The 21,964-nt window shown below is 57.4% G+C and overlaps 2 protein-coding genes and 1 long non-coding RNA gene across 3 annotated transcripts; 2 read left to right on the top strand and 1 right to left on the bottom strand.

Moving 5' to 3' along the window:
• Positions 1 to 520: 520 nt before the first annotated feature.
• On the bottom strand, positions 521 to 1,132 carry LOC135461117 (uncharacterized). Its single transcript, XR_010443336.1, has 3 exons — positions 1,004 to 1,132; positions 903 to 965; positions 521 to 607 (listed from the first exon to the last, which is right to left on the bottom strand). It is a non-coding gene; the product is annotated as an uncharacterized LOC135461117 (long non-coding RNA).
• A 1,760-nt stretch (positions 1,133 to 2,892) lies between these two features.
• On the top strand, positions 2,893 to 6,671 carry LOC135461114 (histone H3.3A). Its single transcript, XM_064738111.1, has 4 exons — positions 2,893 to 3,006; positions 3,454 to 3,597; positions 3,789 to 3,942; positions 6,001 to 6,671. The coding sequence occupies exons 2-4, from the start codon at positions 3,470 to 3,472 to the stop codon at positions 6,127 to 6,129; spliced, it is 411 nt and encodes a 136-aa protein (XP_064594181.1). The 5' UTR covers positions 2,893 to 3,006; positions 3,454 to 3,469; the 3' UTR covers positions 6,130 to 6,671.
• A 1,990-nt stretch (positions 6,672 to 8,661) lies between these two features.
• On the top strand, positions 8,662 to 21,096 carry LGALS4 (galectin 4). The gene is made up of 10 exons (XM_064738114.1): positions 8,662 to 8,706; positions 10,119 to 10,207; positions 12,362 to 12,563; positions 14,125 to 14,244; positions 15,677 to 15,700; positions 16,555 to 16,599; positions 16,716 to 16,745; positions 17,498 to 17,586; positions 19,316 to 19,487; positions 20,826 to 21,096. The coding sequence occupies exons 1-10, from the start codon at positions 8,662 to 8,664 to the stop codon at positions 20,970 to 20,972; spliced, it is 963 nt and encodes a 320-aa protein (XP_064594184.1). The 3' UTR covers positions 20,973 to 21,096.
• Positions 21,097 to 21,964: the final 868 nt, after the last annotated feature.

Genomic DNA, 21,964 nt, shown 5'->3' with positions numbered 1-21,964 from the left:
ATATTGAGAGATATCAGGAGATATCGCTGGATATTGTGATATATTGAGAGATATCAGGAGATATCACCGGATATCACGATATATCAGGAGATATCACCGGATATCACGATATACGGGGAGATATCACCGGATATCGCGATATATCAGGAGATAACACCGGATATCACGATATACGGGGAGATATCGCGAGCTATCGCCGGCTATCGGCCGCTATCGGGACATGTCGCGACAGCGCTGCCCCCCCCAGCCCCGCCCCCCCCGCGCTCCATGACGGAATCGCCGAAACGCCGCCGGCACCGGGCGCTGCCCTGACCCCGCCCGGGGGGGAAACGGGGCTGGGGGCGGCAGAGACCCCCTGAGCCCACCCCGAATCCCTGAAATCCAACCCTAAACCCACCCCAAATCCCTGAAATCCAACCCCAAATCCCTGAAATCCCACCCTAAATCCCTGAAATCCCTGAAATCCCATCCTAAACCCTTCAAATCCCACCTTAAACCCTTCAAATCCCACCCTAAATCCTTCAAATCCCACCCTAAATCCCTGAAATCCAACCCTAAACCCACCCTAAATCCCTGAAATCCCACCCTAAATCCTTCAAATCCCACCCTAAACCCTCAAATTTCCCCAAAATCCCTCTGAGCCCACCCTAAATCCCTTAATTCCATCCTAAACCCTTCAAATTCCACCTTAAATCCCTTAAATCCCATCCTAAACCACCCTAAATCCCTTAAATTCAACCCTAAATCCTCAAATTTCACCCCAAAATCCTTTATTCCACCCTAAAATCCTTCAAATCCCACCCTAAACCCTCTGAGCCCACCCTAAATCCTCAAATTTCACCCCAAATCCCTCTGAGCCCACCCTGATCCCCCTAAATCCCTTAATCCAACCCTAAACCCACCTAAATCCCTGAAATCCCATCCTAAACCCTTCAAATCCCACCCTAAACCCTTCAAATCCCATCCTAAATCCTCAAATTTCACCCTAAATCCTGAATCCCACCTAAATCCCTGAAATCCCATCCTAAACCCACCCTAAATCCCTTAAATCCAACCCTAAATCCTTCAAATCCCACCCTAAATCCTCAAATTTCACCCAAATCCCTCTGAGCCCACCCTGATCCCACCCTAAATCACTAATCCACCCAAAATCTTTCAATCCCACCCTAAACCCTCAAATTTCACCCTAAATCTTCAAATCCCACCCCAAACCCCTCAAATCCCACCCAAACCCCTCAAATTCCACCCCAAAATCCCTCATTGCACCCTAAACCCTCCAATGCCACCCACAGCCCCTCAGATCCCACCCAAAACGCAAAAATTTTACCCCAAATCCCTCAAATTTCACTCAAAATCCCCCAAATCCCACCCTAAATCTCTTCATTCCACCCTAAACCCTCAAATTTTTCCCCAAATCCTTCAAATCCCACCTTAAATCTTCAAATCCCACCCTAAATCTTCAAATCCCACCCTAAATCCTTCAAATCCCACCCAAACCTCCTCAAATTTCACCCAAAACCCCTCAAATTTCACCTAAAACCCCTCAAATTTCACCCTAAATCCTTCAAATCCCCCCTAAATATTTCATCCCCCCCAAACCCTTCCTATCCCACCCCAAAATCTTTTCCCTCTGCCCAAAAATTCCCTTTTTTTACCCCCAAATCCTTTCCCTGGCTCCGGCTCCTCCTTTCCCTGAGCTGCCTTCGCCATTTTGGGCCAAATTCGGATTTTTTTGGGATTTTCCTCCCACGGAACTCTCCCCTGGCAGGCTGGAAAATGGGAAAAAACTCTTTTAAACCACTGAAAATATTCAATTATTTTATTATTTCCTCATTTATTTGTTCTTCACTCTCCGCTTTGTGGCCTTTTGGGAATAAAAGATCAGAAATTTGAGCCGGATTTGGGCTGGTTTTGGTTTTAAGTGGTTTTAGGGGGAGCTGAGGGAGGAGGGATGGGGGCTGTGCTCTTTAAAATTCCATTTTTTTTGCTTAATTCTAAAAACTAGAATTGTGGAATTGTGAAATTGTTCATTTTGGGAATAAAAGGATGGATTTGGTTTGGGGTTTTTGGGTTTGTTTGAGGGTTTTTTGGGATCAAACTTTAAGTTTTTCAAAGTGTCATCCACTTACTTAATCCTAAAAATAATTAAATCATGGACTTGCTCCTCTTGGGAATAAAAGACGGAAAACTAAGAAGGTTTTGGTTGGTTTTATGGATTTTTGGGGGTTTTTTTAATTGGTTTTGTGGGGTTTTTTTGGGATCCTATTGGGTGTTTTCATGGGAAAAGAGAAATGATGCCTCACTCTGAGCTCTTCCAAACTCTATTTTCTTTCTTAAACCCCAAAACTGAACATCCCAAAGTTGGAAAATGATGGAAATTATGGAATTTATGGAATTTTGAGGTGGAAAAATCTCCCAGATCCCCTCAGGCCCTTCATGGTGCCCAAGATGATGGTGCAGCCTCACTCTGAGCTCTTCCAAACTCCGTCCTTTATCTTCCTTTATCTTAAACCTCCCAAAATCGATCATCCCGTAGTTGGGAGATTTTGGGAATTATGGAAATTACTGAAATTATGGAATTGTGGAATTTTGAGGCGGAAAAATCTCCCGGATCCCCTCAGGCCCTCACAGAACCCAAAATGGCGGCACGGCTTCACTCCAAGCTCTTCCAAACCCCGTCCTTTATCTTAAAGCCCCAAACGCAACATCCCAGAGTTGGGAAATGATGAGAATTACGGGAATTTAAGGAATTATGGAATTTTGAGGCGGAAAAAGCCCCCGGATCCCCTCAGGCCCTCACGGCGCCCAAGATGGCGGCGCGGCCTCACCTCAGCCGACCCCCCCCCTCCCGTTCCCGCCCCGCCGCGCGCGGGGCACGACGGGAACCGCCCTCAGCCGGGACCCGCCATTTTCTGCCGGGAAAGGCGGGAAGGGGGAGATCGAAGCCGCCGCAGCTGCACCGCGGGACCCGCACGGCTCCAGCGCCGCCGCCAGCGCCGCTCGCAGGTACCGGGGGCGCGGCGGCAGTCGGGGGTCGGTACCGGGGAGCGGTGGGGGGGAAGCACCGGGAAGGCTCCGGTACCGGGGGAGGTGTGGGGGGGGGCCGGGGTCGCCTGAGGAGACGCTGCTCCTTAGTCCCGCCTTCCGTGCGGTGCCGCGCGCTGATTGGCCAGAAGGCCGCGACGTGATTGGCTGCGAGGCACGTCTATCAAAGGCAGGGCGCGTGAGCGCCGCCGCCCCGGCGAATCAGCGGAGGCTTCGCGGAGGCTTCTGGGTGTTGTAGTTCGCGGCCGCGCCAGCGTCGCTCTCAGCCAATCAGGCGCTGAGGAGCGGTCACGTGAGGCGACGCGGGGCGCTGCTGGGAGTTGTAGTCGCGTAGGCCGCGCGCGGCCCTCTCTCCCGGTTTTTCCCGTTTTTCCCGTTTTCTTCCCCCGTTTCTCTCCCCGCGCTCAGGCTGTGACGGCCCGGGATGGCCCGCACCAAGCAGACGGCTCGGAAATCCACCGGCGGCAAAGCGCCGCGCAAGCAGCTCGCCACCAAGGCGGCCCGGAAGAGCGCGCCGTCCACGGGGGGCGTCAAGAAACCGCATCGCTACCGGTAACGGGGCGGGGGGGGGGAACTGGGAGGGAGTGGAGATACTTGGGGGACACCGGGGGGACATTTCAGATACTGGGAGGGACTGAGGGGACATTGGGGAAACTGGGATGGGACACAGGGACACAGAGAGGACACAGGTGGGACACAGGTGAGCGTCAGTGTCCCCAATGTCCCCCCCGTTGTGTCCCCAGCCCCGGGACGGTGGCGCTGCGCGAGATCCGGCGCTACCAGAAATCCACGGAGCTGCTGATCCGGAAGCTTCCGTTCCAGCGGCTGGTGCGGGAGATCGCGCAGGACTTCAAAACCGACCTGCGCTTCCAGAGCGCCGCCATCGGGGCGCTGCAGGTGAGGGACACACCTGGGCAGGTGAGGGACACACCTGGGAACACCTGGGACACACCTGGGGACAGCCAGGTACCAATAGTGATGGCCCAAAACTGACCTGCGCTTCCAGAGCGCCGCCATCGGGGCGCTGCAGGTGAGGGACACACCTGGGACAGGTGAGGGACACACCTGGGACACACCTGGGGACAGCTGGGTACCGGCAGTGACAACCCAAATAAGGGAATTGTAGGCAGGGCTAAACCCAAAAAAGGAAATTGTGGGTGGGGCCAAACACAAATAAGGGAATTGTGGGTGGGGCTAACCCAAATATGAGCATGTGGGTGTGGCTACACCCAAATAAGGGAATTGTAGGCAGGGCTAAGCCCAAATAAGGAATTGTGGGTGGGGCCAAATCCAAAGAAGGAAATGTGGGCTGGGCTAAACCCAAATAAGGAAATGTAGGTGTGGCTACACCCAAATAAGGGAATTGTGGGTGGGGCTAAACCCCAAAAAGGAAAATGTGGATGGGGCCAAACACAAATAAGGAAATGTGGGCAGGGCTATGCCCAAATAAGGAAATGTAGGTGTGGCTAAACAGAGATAAGGGAATTGTGGGTGGGGCTAAACCCAAATAAGGAATTGTGGTGGGGCCAAATACAAAGAAGGAAATGTGGCTGGGCTAAACCCAAATAAGGAAATGTAGGTGTGGCTACACCCAAATAAGGGAATTGTAGGCAGGGCTAAGCCCAAATAAGGAATTGTGGGTGGGGCCAAATCCAAAGAAGGAAATGTGGGCTGGGCTAAACCCAAATAAGGAAATGTGGGTGTGGCTTCCAGAGCGCCCGCCAAGAGGGACACACCTGGACAGGTGAGGGACACACCTGCGGTACACCTGGATACACGTGGGACACACCTGGGCACACTTGGCTGTCACACCTGTGGGTGTCACACCTGTGTCACACCTGTGCAGGAGGCCAGCGAGGCGTACCTGGTGGGGCTGTTTGGGGACACAGGGACACAGAGGTGGGACAGACGGACAGGTGACTGTCACACCTGTGGGTGTCACACCTGTGTCACACCTGTCCCTTACCTGTCCCCAGGAGGCCAGCGAGGCGTACCTGGTGGGGCTGTTTGGGGACACAGGGACACGGGGGTGGGACAGACGGACACGGGGGTGGGACAGACGGACAGGTGACTGTCACACCTGTGTCACACCTGTGTCACACCTGTGTCACACCTGTGCAGGAGGCCAGCGAGGCGTACCTGGTGGGGCTGTTGGAGGACACAGGGACACAGGGGTGGGACAGACGGACACGGGGGTGGGACAGACGGACAGGTGACCCCATGGATGTCACACCTGTCCCTTACCTGTGCAGGAGGCCAGCGAGGCGTACCTGGTGGGGCTGTTTGGGGACACAGGGACACAGGGGTGGGACAGACGGACACGGGGGTGGGACAGACGGACAGGTGACCCCATGGATGTCACACCTGTGTCACACCTGTGTCACACCTGTGCAGGAGGCCAGCGAGGCGTACCTGGTGGGGCTGTTTGGGGACACAGGGACACGGGGGGGGGACAGACGGACACGGGGGTGGGACAGACGGACAGGTGACCCCATGGATGTCACACCTGTGTCACACCTGTGTCACACCTGTCCCCAGGAGGCCAGCGAGGCGTACCTGGTGGGGCTGTTTGAGGACACAGGGACACGGGGGTGGGACAGACGGACACGGGGGTGGGACAGACGGACAGGTGACCCCGTGGCTGTCACACCTGTGTCACACCTGTGTCACACCTGTGCAGGAGGCCAGCGAGGCGTACCTGGTGGGGCTCTTTGAGGACACAGGGACACGGGGGTGGGACAGACGGACACGGGGGTGGGACAGACGGACACGGGGGTGGGACAGACGGACAGGTGACCCCATGGATGTCACACCTGTGTCACACCTGTGCAGGAGGCCAGCGAGGCGTACCTGGTGGGGCTCTTTGAGGACACAGGGACACGGGGGTGGGACAGACGGACACGGGGGTGGGACAGACGGACAGGTGACTGTCACACCTGTGTCACACCTGTGCAGGAGGCCAGCGAGGCGTACCTGGTGGGGCTCTTTGAGGACACCAACCTGTGCGCCATCCACGCCAAGCGCGTCACCATCATGCCCAAGGACATCCAGCTGGCGCGGCGGATCCGCGGCGAGCGCGCCTGAGCGCGTTTGGGGCGAATTCCCCCCGGTTCGGGCAAATCCGGCCATTCCGGGCAATTTCCGGCTTCTCGGAGTTTTTTCGGGGAATTTTCTGGGAATTTCTGGGATTCCGGAGCGCCGCAAGTTTGGGGCGGGTTCCTCCTGTTTTTGTACAATTGGGGGTTCCACGTTTTTCTACGCGACGGTTTTTGAGGGGGAAACGGGAAATTTTTTTGGGGGGGGGGAGAATGGGAATTTTTTGGTGAAAAATCGGGAATTTTTGGGGAAAAAAAATGGGAATTTTTGGGGGAAATCAGGAATTTTTTGGGAGAAAATAATGGGAATTTTTGGGGAGGAATTGGGAATTTTTTAGGGAAAAATCGGTAAATTTTGGGGGAAAAATCGGGAATTTTTTAGGGAAAAAATGGGAAATTTTCAGGGGAAGAACTAGGAATATTTTTGTGGGGGATGTGGGAATTTTTTAGGGGGAAAGAGGAATTTGGGGGGGAAAATGGGGATATTTTTGTGGGGAAAACAGGATTTTTGGGGGAGAGAATGGGAATTTTTGGGGGGAAAACTGGGGTTTCTTGGGAAAAAAAATGGGAATTTTTTTTTTGAAAAGATGGGAATTTTTTGGGGAAAACTGGGGTTTCTTGGGAAAAAAATGGGAATTTTTTTTTGAAAAGATGGGAATTTTTTGGGGGGGAAATTGAGAATTTTGGGGGGAAAACAGGAATTTTTTGGGAGCAAATGGGAAAATTTTTTGGAGGGAAATGGGAACTTTTTTGGGGGGGGAAATGGATTTTTTTTGGGCAGAAAATGGGAATTTTTGGGGGAGGGAGAAAATGGGAAATTTTGGGGGGGAAACGGGAAATTTTTCGGGAAAAAAACGGGAATTTTTTTTTTGGGCAGGAAAATGGGAAATTTTGGGGGAGTGGAAAAAATGGGAATTTTGTTGGGGGTTGTTGGTTCTGCCCTGTTGGAATAAAGAGAAAATCCCATGGAAAATTCTGGAATTTTTTTTTTTTTTTGGAATTTCCTCCCCCCCCCATCCCCCAAAATCTCTGGGGGTGTCCCCAAGGTGCCACCACCACCCCAGGGGTGTCCCCAAGGTGCCACCACAGGGTCTGGGGGTGTCCCCAAGGTGCCACCACCCCTCTAGGGGTGTCCTCAAGGTGTCCCCAAGGTGCCACCAAGGTGTCCCCAAGGTGCCACCACAGGGTCTGGGGGTGTCCCCAAAGTGTCCCCAAGGTGCCACCACCCCTCCAGGGTTGTCCCCAAAGGTCTGGGGTTGTCCCCAAGGTGCCACCAGGTGTCCCCAAGGTGTCCCCAAGGTGCCACCATGGGTCTGGGGGTGTCCCCAAGGTGCCACCAGGGGTCAGGAAGTGTCCCCAAGGTGCCACCAAGGTGTCCCCAAGGTGCCACCACAGGGTCTGGGGGTGTCCCCAAAGGTCTGGGGATGTCCCCAAGGTGTCCCCAAGGTGCCACCACCTCTCCAGGGGTGTCCCCAAGGTGCCACCACGGGTCTGGGGGTGTCCCCAAGGTGCCACCAGGGGTCAGGAAGTGTCCCCAAAGTGCCACCAAGGTGTCCCCAAGGTGCCACCACCGCTCCGGGGGTGTCCCCAAAGGTCTGGGGTTGTCCCCAAGGTGCCACCAGGTGTCCCCAAAGTGTCCCCAAGGTGCCACCACCCCTCTAGGGGTGTCCTGAAGGTGTCCCCAAAAGTGCCACCAGATGTCCCCAAGGTGTCCCTAAAGGGTCCCAAGGTGCCACCATGGGTCTGGGGGTGTCCCCAAGGTGCCACCAGGGGTCAGGAAGTGTCCCCAAAGTGCCACCAAGGTGTCCCCAAGGTGCCACCACAGGGTCTGGGGGTGTCCCCAAAGTGCCACCACTGCTCTGGGGGTGTCCCCAAAGGTCTGGGGGTGTCCCCAAGGTGTCCCCAAGGTGCCACCATGGGTCTGGGGGTGTCCCCAAAGTGTCCCCAAGGTGCCACCAGGTGTCCCCAAGGTGCCACCACCCCTCCAGGTGTCCCCAGGGTGTCCCCAAAGTGCCACCATGGGTCTGGGGGTGTCCCCAAAGTGTCCCCAAGGTGCCACCACATCTCCAGGGGTGTCCCCAAGGTGCCACCATGGGTCTGGGGGTGTCCTCAAGGTGTCCCCAAAGTGCCACCAGATGTCCCCAAGGTGTCCCTAAAGTGTCCCCAAGGTGCCACCACCTCTCCAGGGGTGTCCCCAAGGTGCCACCATGGGTCTGGGGGTGTCCCCAAGGTGCCACCAAGGTGTCCCCGTGGTGCCACCACACGTCCCAAGGTCGCCGCTGTCCCCACCCGGGGCAGAGTCCAGGCCGGGCGGTGCCACCTGTGCCAGGCGTGTCCCCAATGTCCCTCAATGTCCCCACCCCCCCCCCCCCCCACAATGTCCCTTATCAGTCCCTTATCAGCGTCCGGACCCCGCCCTGGGAGGGGCCGGAACTGGGGGGGCCCCGGGGCTATAAAGGGGCCCCGGTGCCACCTGTGCCACCTTTGTCACCCTTTGTCACCCTTTGTCACCGCTGCCACCATGGCCTTCGTGCCCCCACCCGGCTACCAGCCCTACTACAACCCGGTGGGTACCGCGGAAATGGGGAGGGGGCGCCCCCAAAATGGGGCTGGGGGGGTCTGTGGGATATTTGGGGACCCTCTGACCCCCAATTGGGGACATTTGGGGTCCCTGTTACCCCAAAAATGGGGAGGGGGCGCCCCCAAAATGGGGCTGGGGGTCTGTGGGATATTTGGGGGGGTCGTTGTCACCCTGGGGGGGACATTTGGGGACCCTCTGACCCCCAATTGGGGACATTTGGGGTCCCTGTTACCCCAAAAATGGGGAGGGGGCGCCCCGAAAATGGGGCTGGGGGTCTGTGGGACATTTGGGGGGTCTTTGGGAGGGACAATTTGGGGTCCTTGTCATCCCAAAAATGAGGGGAAGGGGTTTTGGGAGGGGTCTGTGGGACATTTGGGGTCATTGTCACCCTGAAATGGGGCTGGGGGCACCCCAAAAATGAGGAGGGATTGGGGAGGGGTCCCTGTCGCCATTTTGGGGTCCCCCTGACCCCAAAAACCGGGGGGAGGGGGTTTTGGGGGGGTCCCTGTCCCCATTGGGGGTCCCTGTCCCCATTGGGGGTCTCTGTCCCCATTGGGGTCCCTGTCCCCATTTTGGGGGGTCCCTGTCCCCATTTGGGGTCTCTGTCCCCATTTTGGGGTCCCTGTCCCCATTTTGGGGTCCCTGTCCCCATTTCGGGCCCCCCTGTCCCCATTCGGGTCCCTGTCCCCATTTGGGGTTCCTGCCCCCATTTGGGGTCCCTGTCCCCATTTTGGGGGGTCCTTGTCCCCATTTCGGGGGGTCCCTGTCCCCATTTCGGGCCCCCCTGTCCCCATTTGGGTCCCTGTCCCCATTCGGGTCCCTGTCCCCATTCGGGGTCCCTGTCCCCATTGGGGTCCCTGTCCCCATTCGGGTCCCTGTCCCCATTTTGGGGTCCCTGTCCCCATTCGGGGTCCCTGTCCCCATTTCGGGCCCCCCTGTCCTCATTTGGGGGTCTCTGTCCCCACTGGGGGTCCCTGTCCCCATTTGGGGGTCCCTGTCCCCATTTTGGGGTCCCTGTCCCCATTTCGGGGTCCCTGTCCCCATTGGGGTCCCTGTCCCCATTGGGGTCCCTGTCCCCATTGGGGTCCCTGTCCCCATTTTGGGGGTCCCTGTCCCCATTTTGGGGGGTCCCTGTCCCCATTTCGGGTCCCCCTGTCCCCATTTGGGGTCCCTGTCCCCATTTGGGGTCCCTGTCCCCATTTTGGGGGGTCCCTGTCCCCATTTTGGGGGGTCCCTGTCCCCCCCTGTCCCCATTTGGGGGGTCCCTGTCCCCATTTGGGGGGTCCATGTCCCCATTGGGGGTCCCCGTCCCCATGGTGCCCCTGACCCCCCGTTTCTGTGCCCCCTGACCCCCCGTTTCTGTGCCCCCCTGACCCCCCGTTTCTGTGCCCCCCCAGCCCCTGCCCTACGTGGCCCCGGTGCCCGGGGGGCTCTGGCCGGGCATGGCCGTGAGCGTGCAGGGCGTGGTGAGAGCGCATGCGCAGGGGTAATGCTGGGGGGGGGCTGGGATAAACTGGGAGGGACTGGGAGGGCACTGGGAGGGGATTGGGGGGCACTGGGGGGGACTGGGATGGGATTTGGGGACATTGGGGAGGGACTGGGATAAACTGGGAGGGACTGGGGGGAACTGGGAGGGGCTGGGAGGGACTGGGGGGGGATTGGGGGAAACTGGGATAAACTGGGGGGGACTGGGAGGGCACTGGGAAAGGATTTGGGGACATTTCGGGGGGATTTGGGGCATTGGGAGGGGCTGGGAGGGCACTGGGGGGGCACTGGGATGGGATTTGGGGACATTTGGGAGGGACTGGGAAAAACTGGGAGGGCACTGGGAGGGGATTTGGGGACATTTCGGGGGGATTTGGGGCATTGGGAGGGACTGGGAGGGGATTGGGATAAACTGAGAGTGGACTGGGGGGGACTGGGAGGGACTGGGGGAGGAATTGGGGGGGGATTGGGGGGCATTTGGGGCACTGAGAGGGACTGGGAGGGATTGGGATAAACTGGGGGGCACTGGGAGGGGATTGGGGGATACTGGGGGCATTTGGGGCACTGCGAGGGCACTGGGATGGGACTGGGAGGGTATTGGGGGGCTACCGGGAGCATTGGGGGATTCTGGGAGGGGATTTTGGGACATTTGGGGGGGATTTGGGGCACTGGGAGGGCACTGGGAGGAACTGGGGGAGACTGAGAGGGACTGGGAGGGCACTGGGTGACATTGGGTGACAATGAGGTGACAGTGGGGTGACACTGGGTGACATTGGGTGACACTGGGTGACACTGGGTGACACTGGGGTGACAATGAGGTGACACTGGGTGACACTGGGTGACACTGAGGTGACACTGAGGTGACACTGGGTGACACTGAGGTGACACTGGGTGACACTGGGTGACACAGGTGCCACTCCTGTCCTCAGGTTCAGGCTTACCTGGCTGGGGTGGGGGTCCCGGAGGGACATTGGGTGACACTGGGTGACACTGGGTGACACTGGGTGACACTGGGTGACATTGGGTGACATTGGGTGACACTGGGTGACACTGGGGTGACACAGGAGACCTGGCTGTCCTCAAGTCCAGGCTTACCTGGCTGGGGTGACACTGGCTGACACTGGGTGACACTGAGGTGACACTGAGGTGACACAGGTGACACTCAGGTGACACAGGTGACACTGGGGTGACACTGGGTGACACTGGGTGACACAGGTGACACAGGTGACACACAGGTGACACTCAGGTGACACAGGTGACACTCAGGTGTCCCTCCTGCCCCCAGGTTCCACATTAACCTGGCCCTGGGTTCCCACGAGGACGCAGAACATCAATGCCCGATTTGGGGCTGGGGTCTCGGGGGGACATTGGGTGACACTGGGTGACACTGGGTGACACTGGGTGACACAGGTGACAGGTGACACTGGGTGACATTGGGTGACACTGGGCTGACATTGGGTGACACTGGGGTGACACTGAGGTGACAATGAGATGACACTGGGTGACATTGGCTGACATTGGGTGACACTGGATGACACTGGGTGACATTGGCTGACATTGGGTGACACTGGGTGACACTGGGTGACACAGGTGACACTCCTTTCCTCAGGTTCAGGCTTACCTGGCTGGGGTGGGGGTCCTGGAGGGACACTGGGTGACATTGGGTGACACTGAGGTGACAATGAGGTGACATTGGGTGACACTGGGGTGACACTGGGTGACATGGGGTGACACAGGAGACCTGGCTGTCCTCAGGTCCAGGCTTACCTGGCTGGGGTGACACTCTGGTGACACTGGGGTGACACAGGTGACACTCAGGTGACACAGGTGACACTGAGGTGACACAGGTGACACTGAGGTGACAAAGGTGACACTGGGTGACACTGGGGTGACACTGGGTGACATTGGGTGACACTGGGTGACATTGGGGTGACACAGGTGACACTCAGGTGTCCCTCCTGTCCCCAGGTTCCGCGTTAACCTGGCCCTGGGTTCCCACGAGGACGCAGAACATCAATGCCCGATTTGGGGCTGGGGTCTCGGGGGGACATTGGGTGACACTGAGGTGACACTGGGTGACACAGGTGACACTGAGGTGACACTGGGTGACACTGAGGTGACACAGGTGACACTCAGGTGTCCCTCCTGCCCCCAGGTTCCGCGTTAACCTGGCCCTGGGTTCCCACGACGACGCCGACATCGCCCTGCACGTCAATCCCCGATTTGGGGCTGGGGTCTCGGTGCTCAACAGCCGCCGCGGGGGGGGCTGGGGGGACGAGCAGAGACGGGACCTGCACCCCCTGTGCCCGGGGACCCCCTTCGAGATGATCATCAGTGTCACCCCCGAGGGCTACCGGGTATGGGGAGGGGGCTTGGGGGGTCCCTGGGGGGATTTGGGGTCCTTAGGGGGGGGATTTGGGGGGTCCTTGGGGGATTTGAGGTGTCTTTGGAGAGATTTGGGATGACTGAGGGGAGGTCTCAGGGGTCCCTGGGGTCCTTAGGGAGGATTTGGGGGGTCCCTGGGGGGATTTGGGGTCCTTAGGGGGGGATTTGGGGTCCTTAGGGGGGGATTTGGGGGGGTTTTGGAGGAGTTTGGGGGATTTGGGGGTTTGGGGACCCTTCGAGATGATCATCAGTGTCACCCCCGAGGGCTACCGGGTATGGGGAGGGGGCTTTGGGGGTCCCTGGGGGGATTTGGGGTCCTTAGGGGGGGATTTGGGGGGGTTTTGGGGGAGTTTGGGGGGATTTGGGGGGTTTGGGGACCCTTTGAGATGGACATCAGTGTCACCCCCAAGGGCTACCGGGTATGGGGAGGGGTCCTGGGGGGTCCCTGGGGGGATTTGGGGTCCTTAGGGGGGATTTGGGATCCTTAAGAGGGGATTTGGGGGGGTTTTGGGGGAGTTTGGGGGAGATTTGGGGGGTTTGGGGACCCTTTGAGATGATCATCAGTGTCACCCCCAAGGGATTCCGGGTATGGGGAGGGGGCTTGGGGGTTTGGGGGTCCCTGGGGGAATTTGGGGTTGTTAGGGGGGGATTTTGGGGGGGGTTTTGGGGGGTTTGGGGTCCCTTTGAGATGATCATCAGTGTCACCCCCAAGGGTACCGCGTATGGGGAGGGGTCCCTGGGGGGATTTGGGGTCCTCAAGGGGGGATTTGGGGGCTCCCTGGGGGGGTTTGGGGTCCCTGGGGGATTTTGGGGGGTCCCTGGGGGGATTTGGGGTCCCTGGAGGGATTTTGGGGGGTTCAAGGGGGGATTTGGGGTCCTTAGGGGGGGATTTGGGGTGGCCAAGGGGGGGTTTAGTGTGTCCAGGTGTATTTGGGGTCCTAATGGGGTATTTTGGGGTGTCCCCGGTGTATTTTGGGATATTTTGGGGTATTTTGGGGTGTCCCAGGTGTATTTTGGGGTATTTTGGGGTATTTTGGGGTGTCCCGGGTGTATTTTGGGGTATTTTGGGGTGTCCCAGGTGTATTTTGGGGTGTCCCCAGGTATATTTTGGGGTATTTTGGGGTGTCCCAGGTGTATTTTGGGGTGTCCCAGGTGTATTTTGGTGTATTTTGGGTTGTCCCGGGTGTATTTTGGGGTATTTTGGGGTATTTTGTGTTCCAAGGGTATTTTGGGGTGTCCCAGGTGTATTTTGGGGTGTCCCAGGGGTATTTTGGGGTATTTTGGGGTGTCCTAGGTGTATTTTGGGGTGTCCCCAGTGTATTTTGGGGTATTTTGAGGTGTCCCCCGGAATATTTTGGCATTTCTGGGTGTACATTTGGGGTCCCAAGGATATTTTGGGGGGTCCCAAGGATATTTTGGGGGTCCCAAGGATATTATTTTGGGGTCCCAAGGATATTTTGGGGGGTCCCAAGGATATTTTGGGGGTCCCAAGGATATTTTGGGGGTCCCTGATCCCCCCTATTTTTCACCCAGATCCTGGTGAACGGAACCTTCTACGAGGAGTTCCCGCACCGGCTGCCCCCGGAGCACGTGACGGCCGTGACCGTGGACGGGGACCTGGAGCTGCACTCGGCCTCGGTGCTGGGGGGCATGGTGAGACCCCAAAAACGCCCTGAACCCCAAAATCTGCACCCCAAAAAAATCCCTGAACCCCAAAAACAAACCTGACCCCAAAAAACGGCCCCAAAAACGGACCCAGAACACCAAAAAACGGCCCCAAAACACACCTGGAGCTGCTCTCGGCCTCGGTGCTGGGTGGAGGGGTGAGACCTGAACCCCAAAATCTGCACCCCAAAAATGACCCTGGGACCCTAAAACAACCCCTGACCCCAAAAACCACACTTAAAAATTATCCTGACCCCAAAAAACGGCCCCAAAACACACCTGGAGCTGCTCTCGGCCTCAGTGCTGGGCGGAATGGTGAGACCCCAAAAACGCCCTGAACCCCAAAATCTGCACCCCAAAAATCAGCCCTGAACCCCAAAACCAAACCTGACCCCAAAAACGGACCCAGAACCACAAAAAACGGCCCCAAAAACGGACCCAGAACCCCAAAAAACGGCCCCAAAAACCAACCCAGGACCCCAAAAAACGGCCCCAAAACACACCTGGAGCTGCTCTCGGCCTCGGTGCTGGGCAGAGGGGTGAGACCCCAAAAATGTCCTGAACCCCAAAATCTGCACCTCAAAAAAATCCCTGAACCCCAAAAAAATCCCTGAACCCCAAAACCGACCGTGACCCCAAAAAACGGCCCCAAAACACACCTGGAGCTGCTCTCGGCCTCGGTGCTGGGGGGCATGGTGAGACCCCAAAAACGCCCTGAACCCCAAAATCTGCACCCCAAAAAAATCCCTGAACCCCAAAAAAATCCCTGAACCCCAAAACCAAACCTGGACCAAAAAAACGGCCCCAAAAACGGACCCAGAACCCCAAAAAACGGCCCCAAAACACACCTGGAGCTGCTCTCGGCCTCGGTGCTGGGGGGCATGGTGAGACCCCAAAAACGCCCTGAACCCCAAAATCTGCACCCCAAAAATCAGCCCTGAACCCCAAAAAAATCCCTGAACCCCAAAACCGACCCTGACCCCAAAAAACGGCCCCAAAAACCAACCCAGAACCCCAAAAAACGGCCCCAAAACACACCTGGAGCTGCTCTCGGCCTCGGTGCTGGGCGGAATGGTGAGACCCCAAAAACGCCCTGAACCCCAAAATCTGCACCCCAAAAAAATCCCTGAACCCCAAAAACAAACCTGGACCAAAAAAACGGACCCAGAACCCCAAAAAACGGCCCCAAAAACGGACCCAGAACCCCAAAAAACGGCCCCAAAACACACCTGGAGCTGCTCTCGGCCTTGGTGCTGGGTGGAATGGTGAGACCCCAAAAACGCCCTGAACCCCAAAATCTGCACCCCAAAAATGACCCTGGGACCCTAAAACAACCCCTGACCCCAAAATTCCACCTTTGCACCCCAAAATCCCCCCTGCACCCCAAATTTCCCGTCTGACACCCCCTCTTCCCTTACAGGGCGCGTGTCCCCCGTGTGGCCCGGTGAGTCTGGGGGGTCCCCAAATGATTTTTTGGGGGTCCCCAGGTGAGTTTAGGGGTCCCCAGATGGATTTAGGGGATCCCCAGGTGGGTTTGGGAGTCCTCAGGTGAATTTTGGGGGTCCCCAGGTGAATTTTGGGGATCCCCAGGTGAATTTTGGGGATCCCCAGGTGAATTTTGAGGGTCCCCAGGTGAATTTTAAGTTTCCCAGGTGGATTTTGGGGATCCCCAGGTGAATTTTGGGGTTCCCAGGTGATTTTGGGGTCCCCAGATGAATTTTGGGGGTCCTCAGGTGATTTTTGGCCTCCCCATGTGAATTTTGGGGGTCCCCAGATGGATTTAGGGGGATCCCCAGGTGGATTTTGAGTTTCCCAGGTGAATTTTGAGGGTCCCCAGATGGATTTTGGGGATCCCCAGGTGGATTTTGGGGGTCCCCAGGTGAATTTTGGGGGTCCCCAGGTGAATTTTGGGGTCCCCAGGTGGATTTAGGGGGGTCCCCAGCTGATTTTTTGGGGGTTCCCAGATGGATTTAGGGGATCCCCAGGTGAATTTTGGGGATCCCCAGGTGATTTTTAAGTTTCTCAGGTGAATTTTGGGGGTCCCAGGTGAATTTAGGAGGGTCCCCAGATGGATTTTGGGGATCCCCAGGGGAATTTTGGGGATCCCCAGGTGGATTTTGGGGGTCCCCAGGTGAATTTTGGGGTCCCCAGGTGGATTTTGGGGATCCCCAGGGGAATTTTGGGGATCCCCAGGTGATTTTAGAGGGTCCTCAGGTGGATTTTGGGGGTCCCCAGATGGATTTTGGGGTCCCCAGATGGATTTTGGGGTCCCCCTGACCTCTGTTTTCCCCCCCTCAGGACGCCCCCCAGGTCACCCCCATTTACCCCGACTGTAACCTGCCGGTAAGTGGGGAGGGGTCCCCCCAAAATTCACCAGAACCCCAAAATTCCCCCCTCACCCATCAGGGGGGTTCCCCAGGTGCGACCCCCCCTCATTGACCCCAAATTGTCCCCCACAGGTGATGGGGCAGCCCCCGACCCTGCACCCGGTGAGTTTGGGGGGGATTTGGGGGTCCCGGGGGGGTTTTGGGGTGAATTAAGGGGGGATTTAAAGGGGGTCCTGGGGGGTTTTGGGGTGGTTTTGGGGTGATTTGTGGGGTTTTGGTGTGGCTCAAGGGGGGATTTGGGGGTCCTGGGAGGGGAATTGGGATGATTTGGGGGGATTTGGGTGGTTTTGGGGTGATCTGGGGGGTTTTGGGGCGATTTGTGGGGTTTTGGGGTGACTTAAGGGGGGATTTGGGGGTCCCAGGGGCTTTTGAGGTGACTTAAAGGGGGATTTGGGTGTTTTGGGGTGGCTCAAGGGGGGGATTTGGGGGTCCCAGGGGGGCTTTGGGGTGATTTGGGGGGATTTGGGTGGTTTTGGAGGTCCTGGGGGGGAGTTTTGGGGTGATCTGGGGGGTTTTGGGGTGACTTGAGGGGGGATTTGGGGTCCCGGGGGGGGTTTTGGGGTGATTTGGGGGTGATTTGGGTGGTTTTGGGGTGATTTGGGGGGTTTTGGGGTGGCTCAAGGGGGGATTTGGGGGTCCCGGGGGGTTTTGGGGTGATTTGTGGGGTTTTGGGGTGGCTCAAGGGGGGATTTGGGGGTCCCGGGGGGGTTTTGGGGTGGCTCAAAGTGAGATTGGAGTGGGTCTGGGGGATTTGGGGGTCTCTGAGGGTGGGATTTGGGTTCTGGGGGATTTGTTGGGGGGTCCTGGGGGGGTCTCACCCCTCACTCTGAGCCCCCCATTTGTGCCCCCCCCAGCCCGTCCCCTTCATTGCCACCATCCCGGGGGGGCTGATCCCCAAAAAAACCATCATCATCAAGGGCTTCGTCCCCCACCACGCCAACAGGTACTGGGGACCCCCAGAGACCCCTCCCCAAAATCCCCCTGAGCCCCCCAAAGCCCTCTGTGTCCCCCCAAAATTCTCCCAGGATCCCAAAACCTCCCAAAATCCACCCCAGCACCCCAAAATCTGCTACAAGACCCCGTCTTGGACCTGCCCCCCACCCCAAATCCTCCGTCAACACCTCAGGACCCCCAAATCTCCCCCAAATTCCCCCCAAAATCGCCCCAAATCCCCCTCAAACACCCCAAATCCCTTCAAATCCCCCCAAACACCCCAAAATCTCCCAAACCCCCCAGAAAATCTCCCCTAACCCCCTCAAATCACCCCCAAACTCCCTATCACCACCCCAGGACCCCCCAAACCCCTCAAAATGTCACCCCAAATCCTCACAAACACCCCAAAATCCCCCAAACACCCCAAAATCCCCCCAAAACCCCCAATCACCACCCAGACCCACAAATTCCCTCCCAAATCCCCTCAAAAACACCCAAAACTCCAAAATGCCCCTCAAACCCCCCAAAATCCCTGTCACCACCCAGGACCCCCAAAGCCCCCAAATTACCCTCATACACCCCTCAAACACCCCAAACCCCTCAAAATCGCCCCCAAATCACCCCAAAAAATGCCTCCCAAACCCCCCAATTCGACTCAACCTGCAGGTGGATCTGTTTGCACCTAACCCCTCCAAACACCCCAAAATCCCCCAACATAACACCCCAAAATCCCCCCAAACACCCCCGAAATCATCCCAAAATCCCCCCAAATCCCCCAAATCACCCAAACACCCCAAAATCACCCCCAAATCACCCAAACACCCCAAAATCACCCCAAAAATCTCCCCCAGGTTCCACATCAACCTTGGGTGGGCCCTGCTGGGGAACTTGTGCTGCACCTGACCTCAAACCCCCAAAATCCCCCCAAAACATCCCCAAATCACCCCCAAACCCCCCAAAATCACCCCCAAACACCCCAAAATCACCCCCAAATCACCCAAACACCCCAAAATGCCTCCCAAACACCCCCAAATCCCCCAAAATCACCCCCAAACACCCCAAAATCCCCCCAAATCACCCCCAAATCCCTCCAAAATCACCTCCCAAACCTCCCCAAATCACTCCCAAACACCCCCAAACCCCCAAAACACTCCCAAACCCCCCAAAATCACTCCCAAACACCCCCAAATCACTCCAAACATCCCCCAAATCCCCCCAAAATCACTCCCAAAACTCCCAAACCCCCTAAATCCCCCAAAATCCCCCCAAACATCCCCAAACCCCCAAATCCCTCCAAAATCGCCCCCAAACACCCCAAAAATGCTCCCAAATGCCCCCAGGTTCCACCTGAACCTGCGGGTGGGCGGTGGACTGTGCTGCACCTGAACCCCTCTAACACCAAATCCCCCAAAATCACCCCAAACCCCCAAAATCACCCCCAAATCCCCCAAATCCCCCCCAAACCCCCCAAAATGACCCCAAAAATCCCCCCAGGTTCCACCTGAACCTGCGGGCGGGCCCTGGCAGGGACATCGTGCTGCACCTGAGCCCCTCTAAAACACCCCAAAATTACCCCCAAACAACCCCCAAAATCACTCCCAAACCCCCAAAATGCCTCCCAAACACCATCCCAAATCCCCCCAAACACCCCAAACCCCCAAAATCCCTCCCAAACACCCCCAAATTTCCCCCCAAATCCCCCCCAAACCCCCCAAAATGACCCCAAAAATCCCCGCCAGGTTCCACCTGAACCTGCGGGCGGGCCCTGGCGGGGACATCGTGCTGCACCTGAGCCTGAGGATGGACGAGGGCGACGCCGTGGTGAGGAATTCCTGCCTGGGGGGCGGCTGGGGCCACGAGGAGAGAGAGCTGCCCGGCTGCAGCCCCTTCCAGCGCGGCCAGTACTTCGATGTGAGAGGGGGCTGGGGGCCCCAGGGGGGCTGGGGGCATGGGGAGGGGGTTTGGGGTCATGGAGGGGATTGGGGTCATGGGAGGGATTTGGGGTGATTGGGTCAGAGGGGTTTGGTGGGATTTGGGGTGCTCAGAGGGGCTGGGGTCATGGGAGGGGTTTGGGTGCTCAGATGGGGTTGGGGTCATGGGAGGGGTTTGGGGTCATGGGGAAGGGGTTGGGTATTGGGATGGTTTGGGTCATGGGAGGGGTTTGGGGTCATGAGGAGGGTCTGGGTCATGGGAGGGGGTTTGGGGTCATGGGGAGGGGGTTTGGGGTCATGGGAGGGGGTTTGGGGTCATGGGGAGGGGGCCTGGGGTCATGGGGAGGGGGTTTGGGGTCATGGGGAGGGGGTTTGGGGTGCTCAGAGGGGTCTGGGGTCATGGGAGGGGTTTGGGGTGCTCAGAGGGGGTCTGGGGTCATGGCGAGGGGGTTTGGGGTCCTTAGAGGGGTTTGGAGTGGGTTTGAGATCCTCAGAGTGGGTTTGGGTGGGATTTGGGGTGCTCAGAGGGGGTTTGGGGTCATGGGGAGGGGGTTTGGGTGGGATTTTGGGTCTGAGAGAAGGTTTGGGTGGGATTTGGGGTGCTCAGAGGGGGTTTGGGTGGGATTTGGGATCCTCAGAGTGGGTTGGGAGGGGAGTTGGGTGGGATTTGGGGTGCTCAGAGAGGGTTTGGGTGGGATTTGGGGTGCTCAGAGGGAGTTTGGGGTCATGGGGAGGGGGTTTGGGTGGGATTTGGGGTCCTCAGAGGGGGTTTGGGGGGGATTTGGGGTGCTCAGATGGGCTTTAGAGGGGGTTTGGGGTGTTGGGAGGGGTTTGGGTGGGATTTGGGGTGCTCAGAGGGGATTTGGTTGGGATTTGGAGTCCTCAGAGGGGTTTAGAGGGGGTTTGAGGTGTTGGGAGGGGGTTTGGGTGGGATTTGGGGTGCTCAGAGGGGGTTTGGGTGGGATTTGGGGTGCTCAGAGTGGGTTTGGAGGGGGTTTGGGTGGGATTTGGGTGCTCAGAGGGATTGATGCTCAGAGTGGGTTGGGAGAGGTTTGGTGGGATTTGGGGTGCTCAGAGTGGGTTGGGAGGGGGTTTGGGTGGGATTTGGGGTGCTCAGAGGGGTTTGGGGTGCTGGGAAGGGGGCACGGTGGGATTTGGGATCTGAGGTGACTCTGGGGTCTCTGAGGTAACTCTGGGGGTCCTGGAGGTAACTCTGTGCGTCTCTGAGGTGATTTTGGGGTCTCTGGGGTAACTTTGAGCATCTCTGGGATGATTTTGGGGGTCTCTGAGGTAAAACTTGTCCCCTGTTCCCCTCCAGCTTTCGATCCGCTGCGGCAACCATCGCTTCAAGGTGTATGCCAATGGGCAGCCGCTCTTCGATTTCCACCACCGGGTGCCAGCCGGGCCCCACGTGGATGTGCTGGAGATCACGGACGATGTGGTCCTGTCCTATGTCCATTTCTAACCCACACAAGTGTCCTGGCACTGCCCAATAAGTGCCCTGGAACAGCCCCAGAACTGCCCCATAACTGCCCTGTAATTGTCCCCCTTAAATGCCCCCCAGTTGTCCTCTCCAAACACTGACCTCAATAAAGCTGTTCCTGCTGCAGCTCGGGAGACTTGAGGGGAAAATGGGTGGGGAAGGTGAGGGGAAAAGGGAGGGAAATGTGAGGGAAGAAAAGGGCGGGAATCGTGAGGGGAGAAAAGGGCGGGAATCGTGAGGGGAGAAAAGAGCGGGAATCGTGAGGGGAGAAAAGGGCGGGAATCGTGAGGGGAGAAAAGAGCGGGAATCGTGAGGGGAGGAAAGGGCGGGAATCGTGAGGGGAGAAAAGAGCGAGAATCGTGAGGGGAGAAAAGAGCGGGAATCGTGAGGGGAGAAAAGGGCGGGAATCGTGAGGGAGAAAAGAGCGGGAATCGTGAGGGGAGAAAAGGCGGGAATCGTGAGGGGAGAAAAGAGCGAGAATCGTGAGGGGAGAAAAGGGCGGGAATCATGAGGGGAGAAAAGAGCGGGAATCGTGAGGGGAGAAAAGGGCGGGAATCGTGAGGGGAGAAAAGGGCGGGAATCATGAGGGGAGAAGGGAGGGAAATGTGAGGGGAGAAAAGGGCGGGAATCGTGAGGGGAGAAAAGGGCGGGAATCGTGAGGGGAGGAGGGAAACGTGAGGGGAGAAAGGAGGGAGATGTGAAGGGAGATATGACGGGGAAAGTGAGAGAAATGTGAGGAGAAAAGAGAGGGAAATGTGAGGGGAAAAGAGAAGGGAATGTGAGAGGAGAGAAGGGTGGGAATCATGTTGGGAAAAGGGAGAGAAATGTGAAGGGAGAAAAGGGCGGGAATCATGAGGGGAAAACAAGCGGAGAACATGAGGGGAGAAAGAAGGGAAATGTGAGGGGAGAAGGGGGTGAAATGTGAGGAGAAAAGAGAGGGAAATGTGAGGGGAAAAGGGAGGGAAATGTGAGGG

This window comes from Zonotrichia leucophrys, unplaced genomic scaffold (assembly GCF_028769735.1).
Source record: "Zonotrichia leucophrys gambelii isolate GWCS_2022_RI unplaced genomic scaffold, RI_Zleu_2.0 Scaffold_175_98730, whole genome shotgun sequence".
Classification (NCBI taxonomy): domain Eukaryota; kingdom Metazoa; phylum Chordata; class Aves; order Passeriformes; family Passerellidae; genus Zonotrichia; species Zonotrichia leucophrys.
The sequence above is the reverse complement of the archived record's forward strand: the minus strand, read 5'-3'. Positions and strand labels throughout refer to the sequence as shown.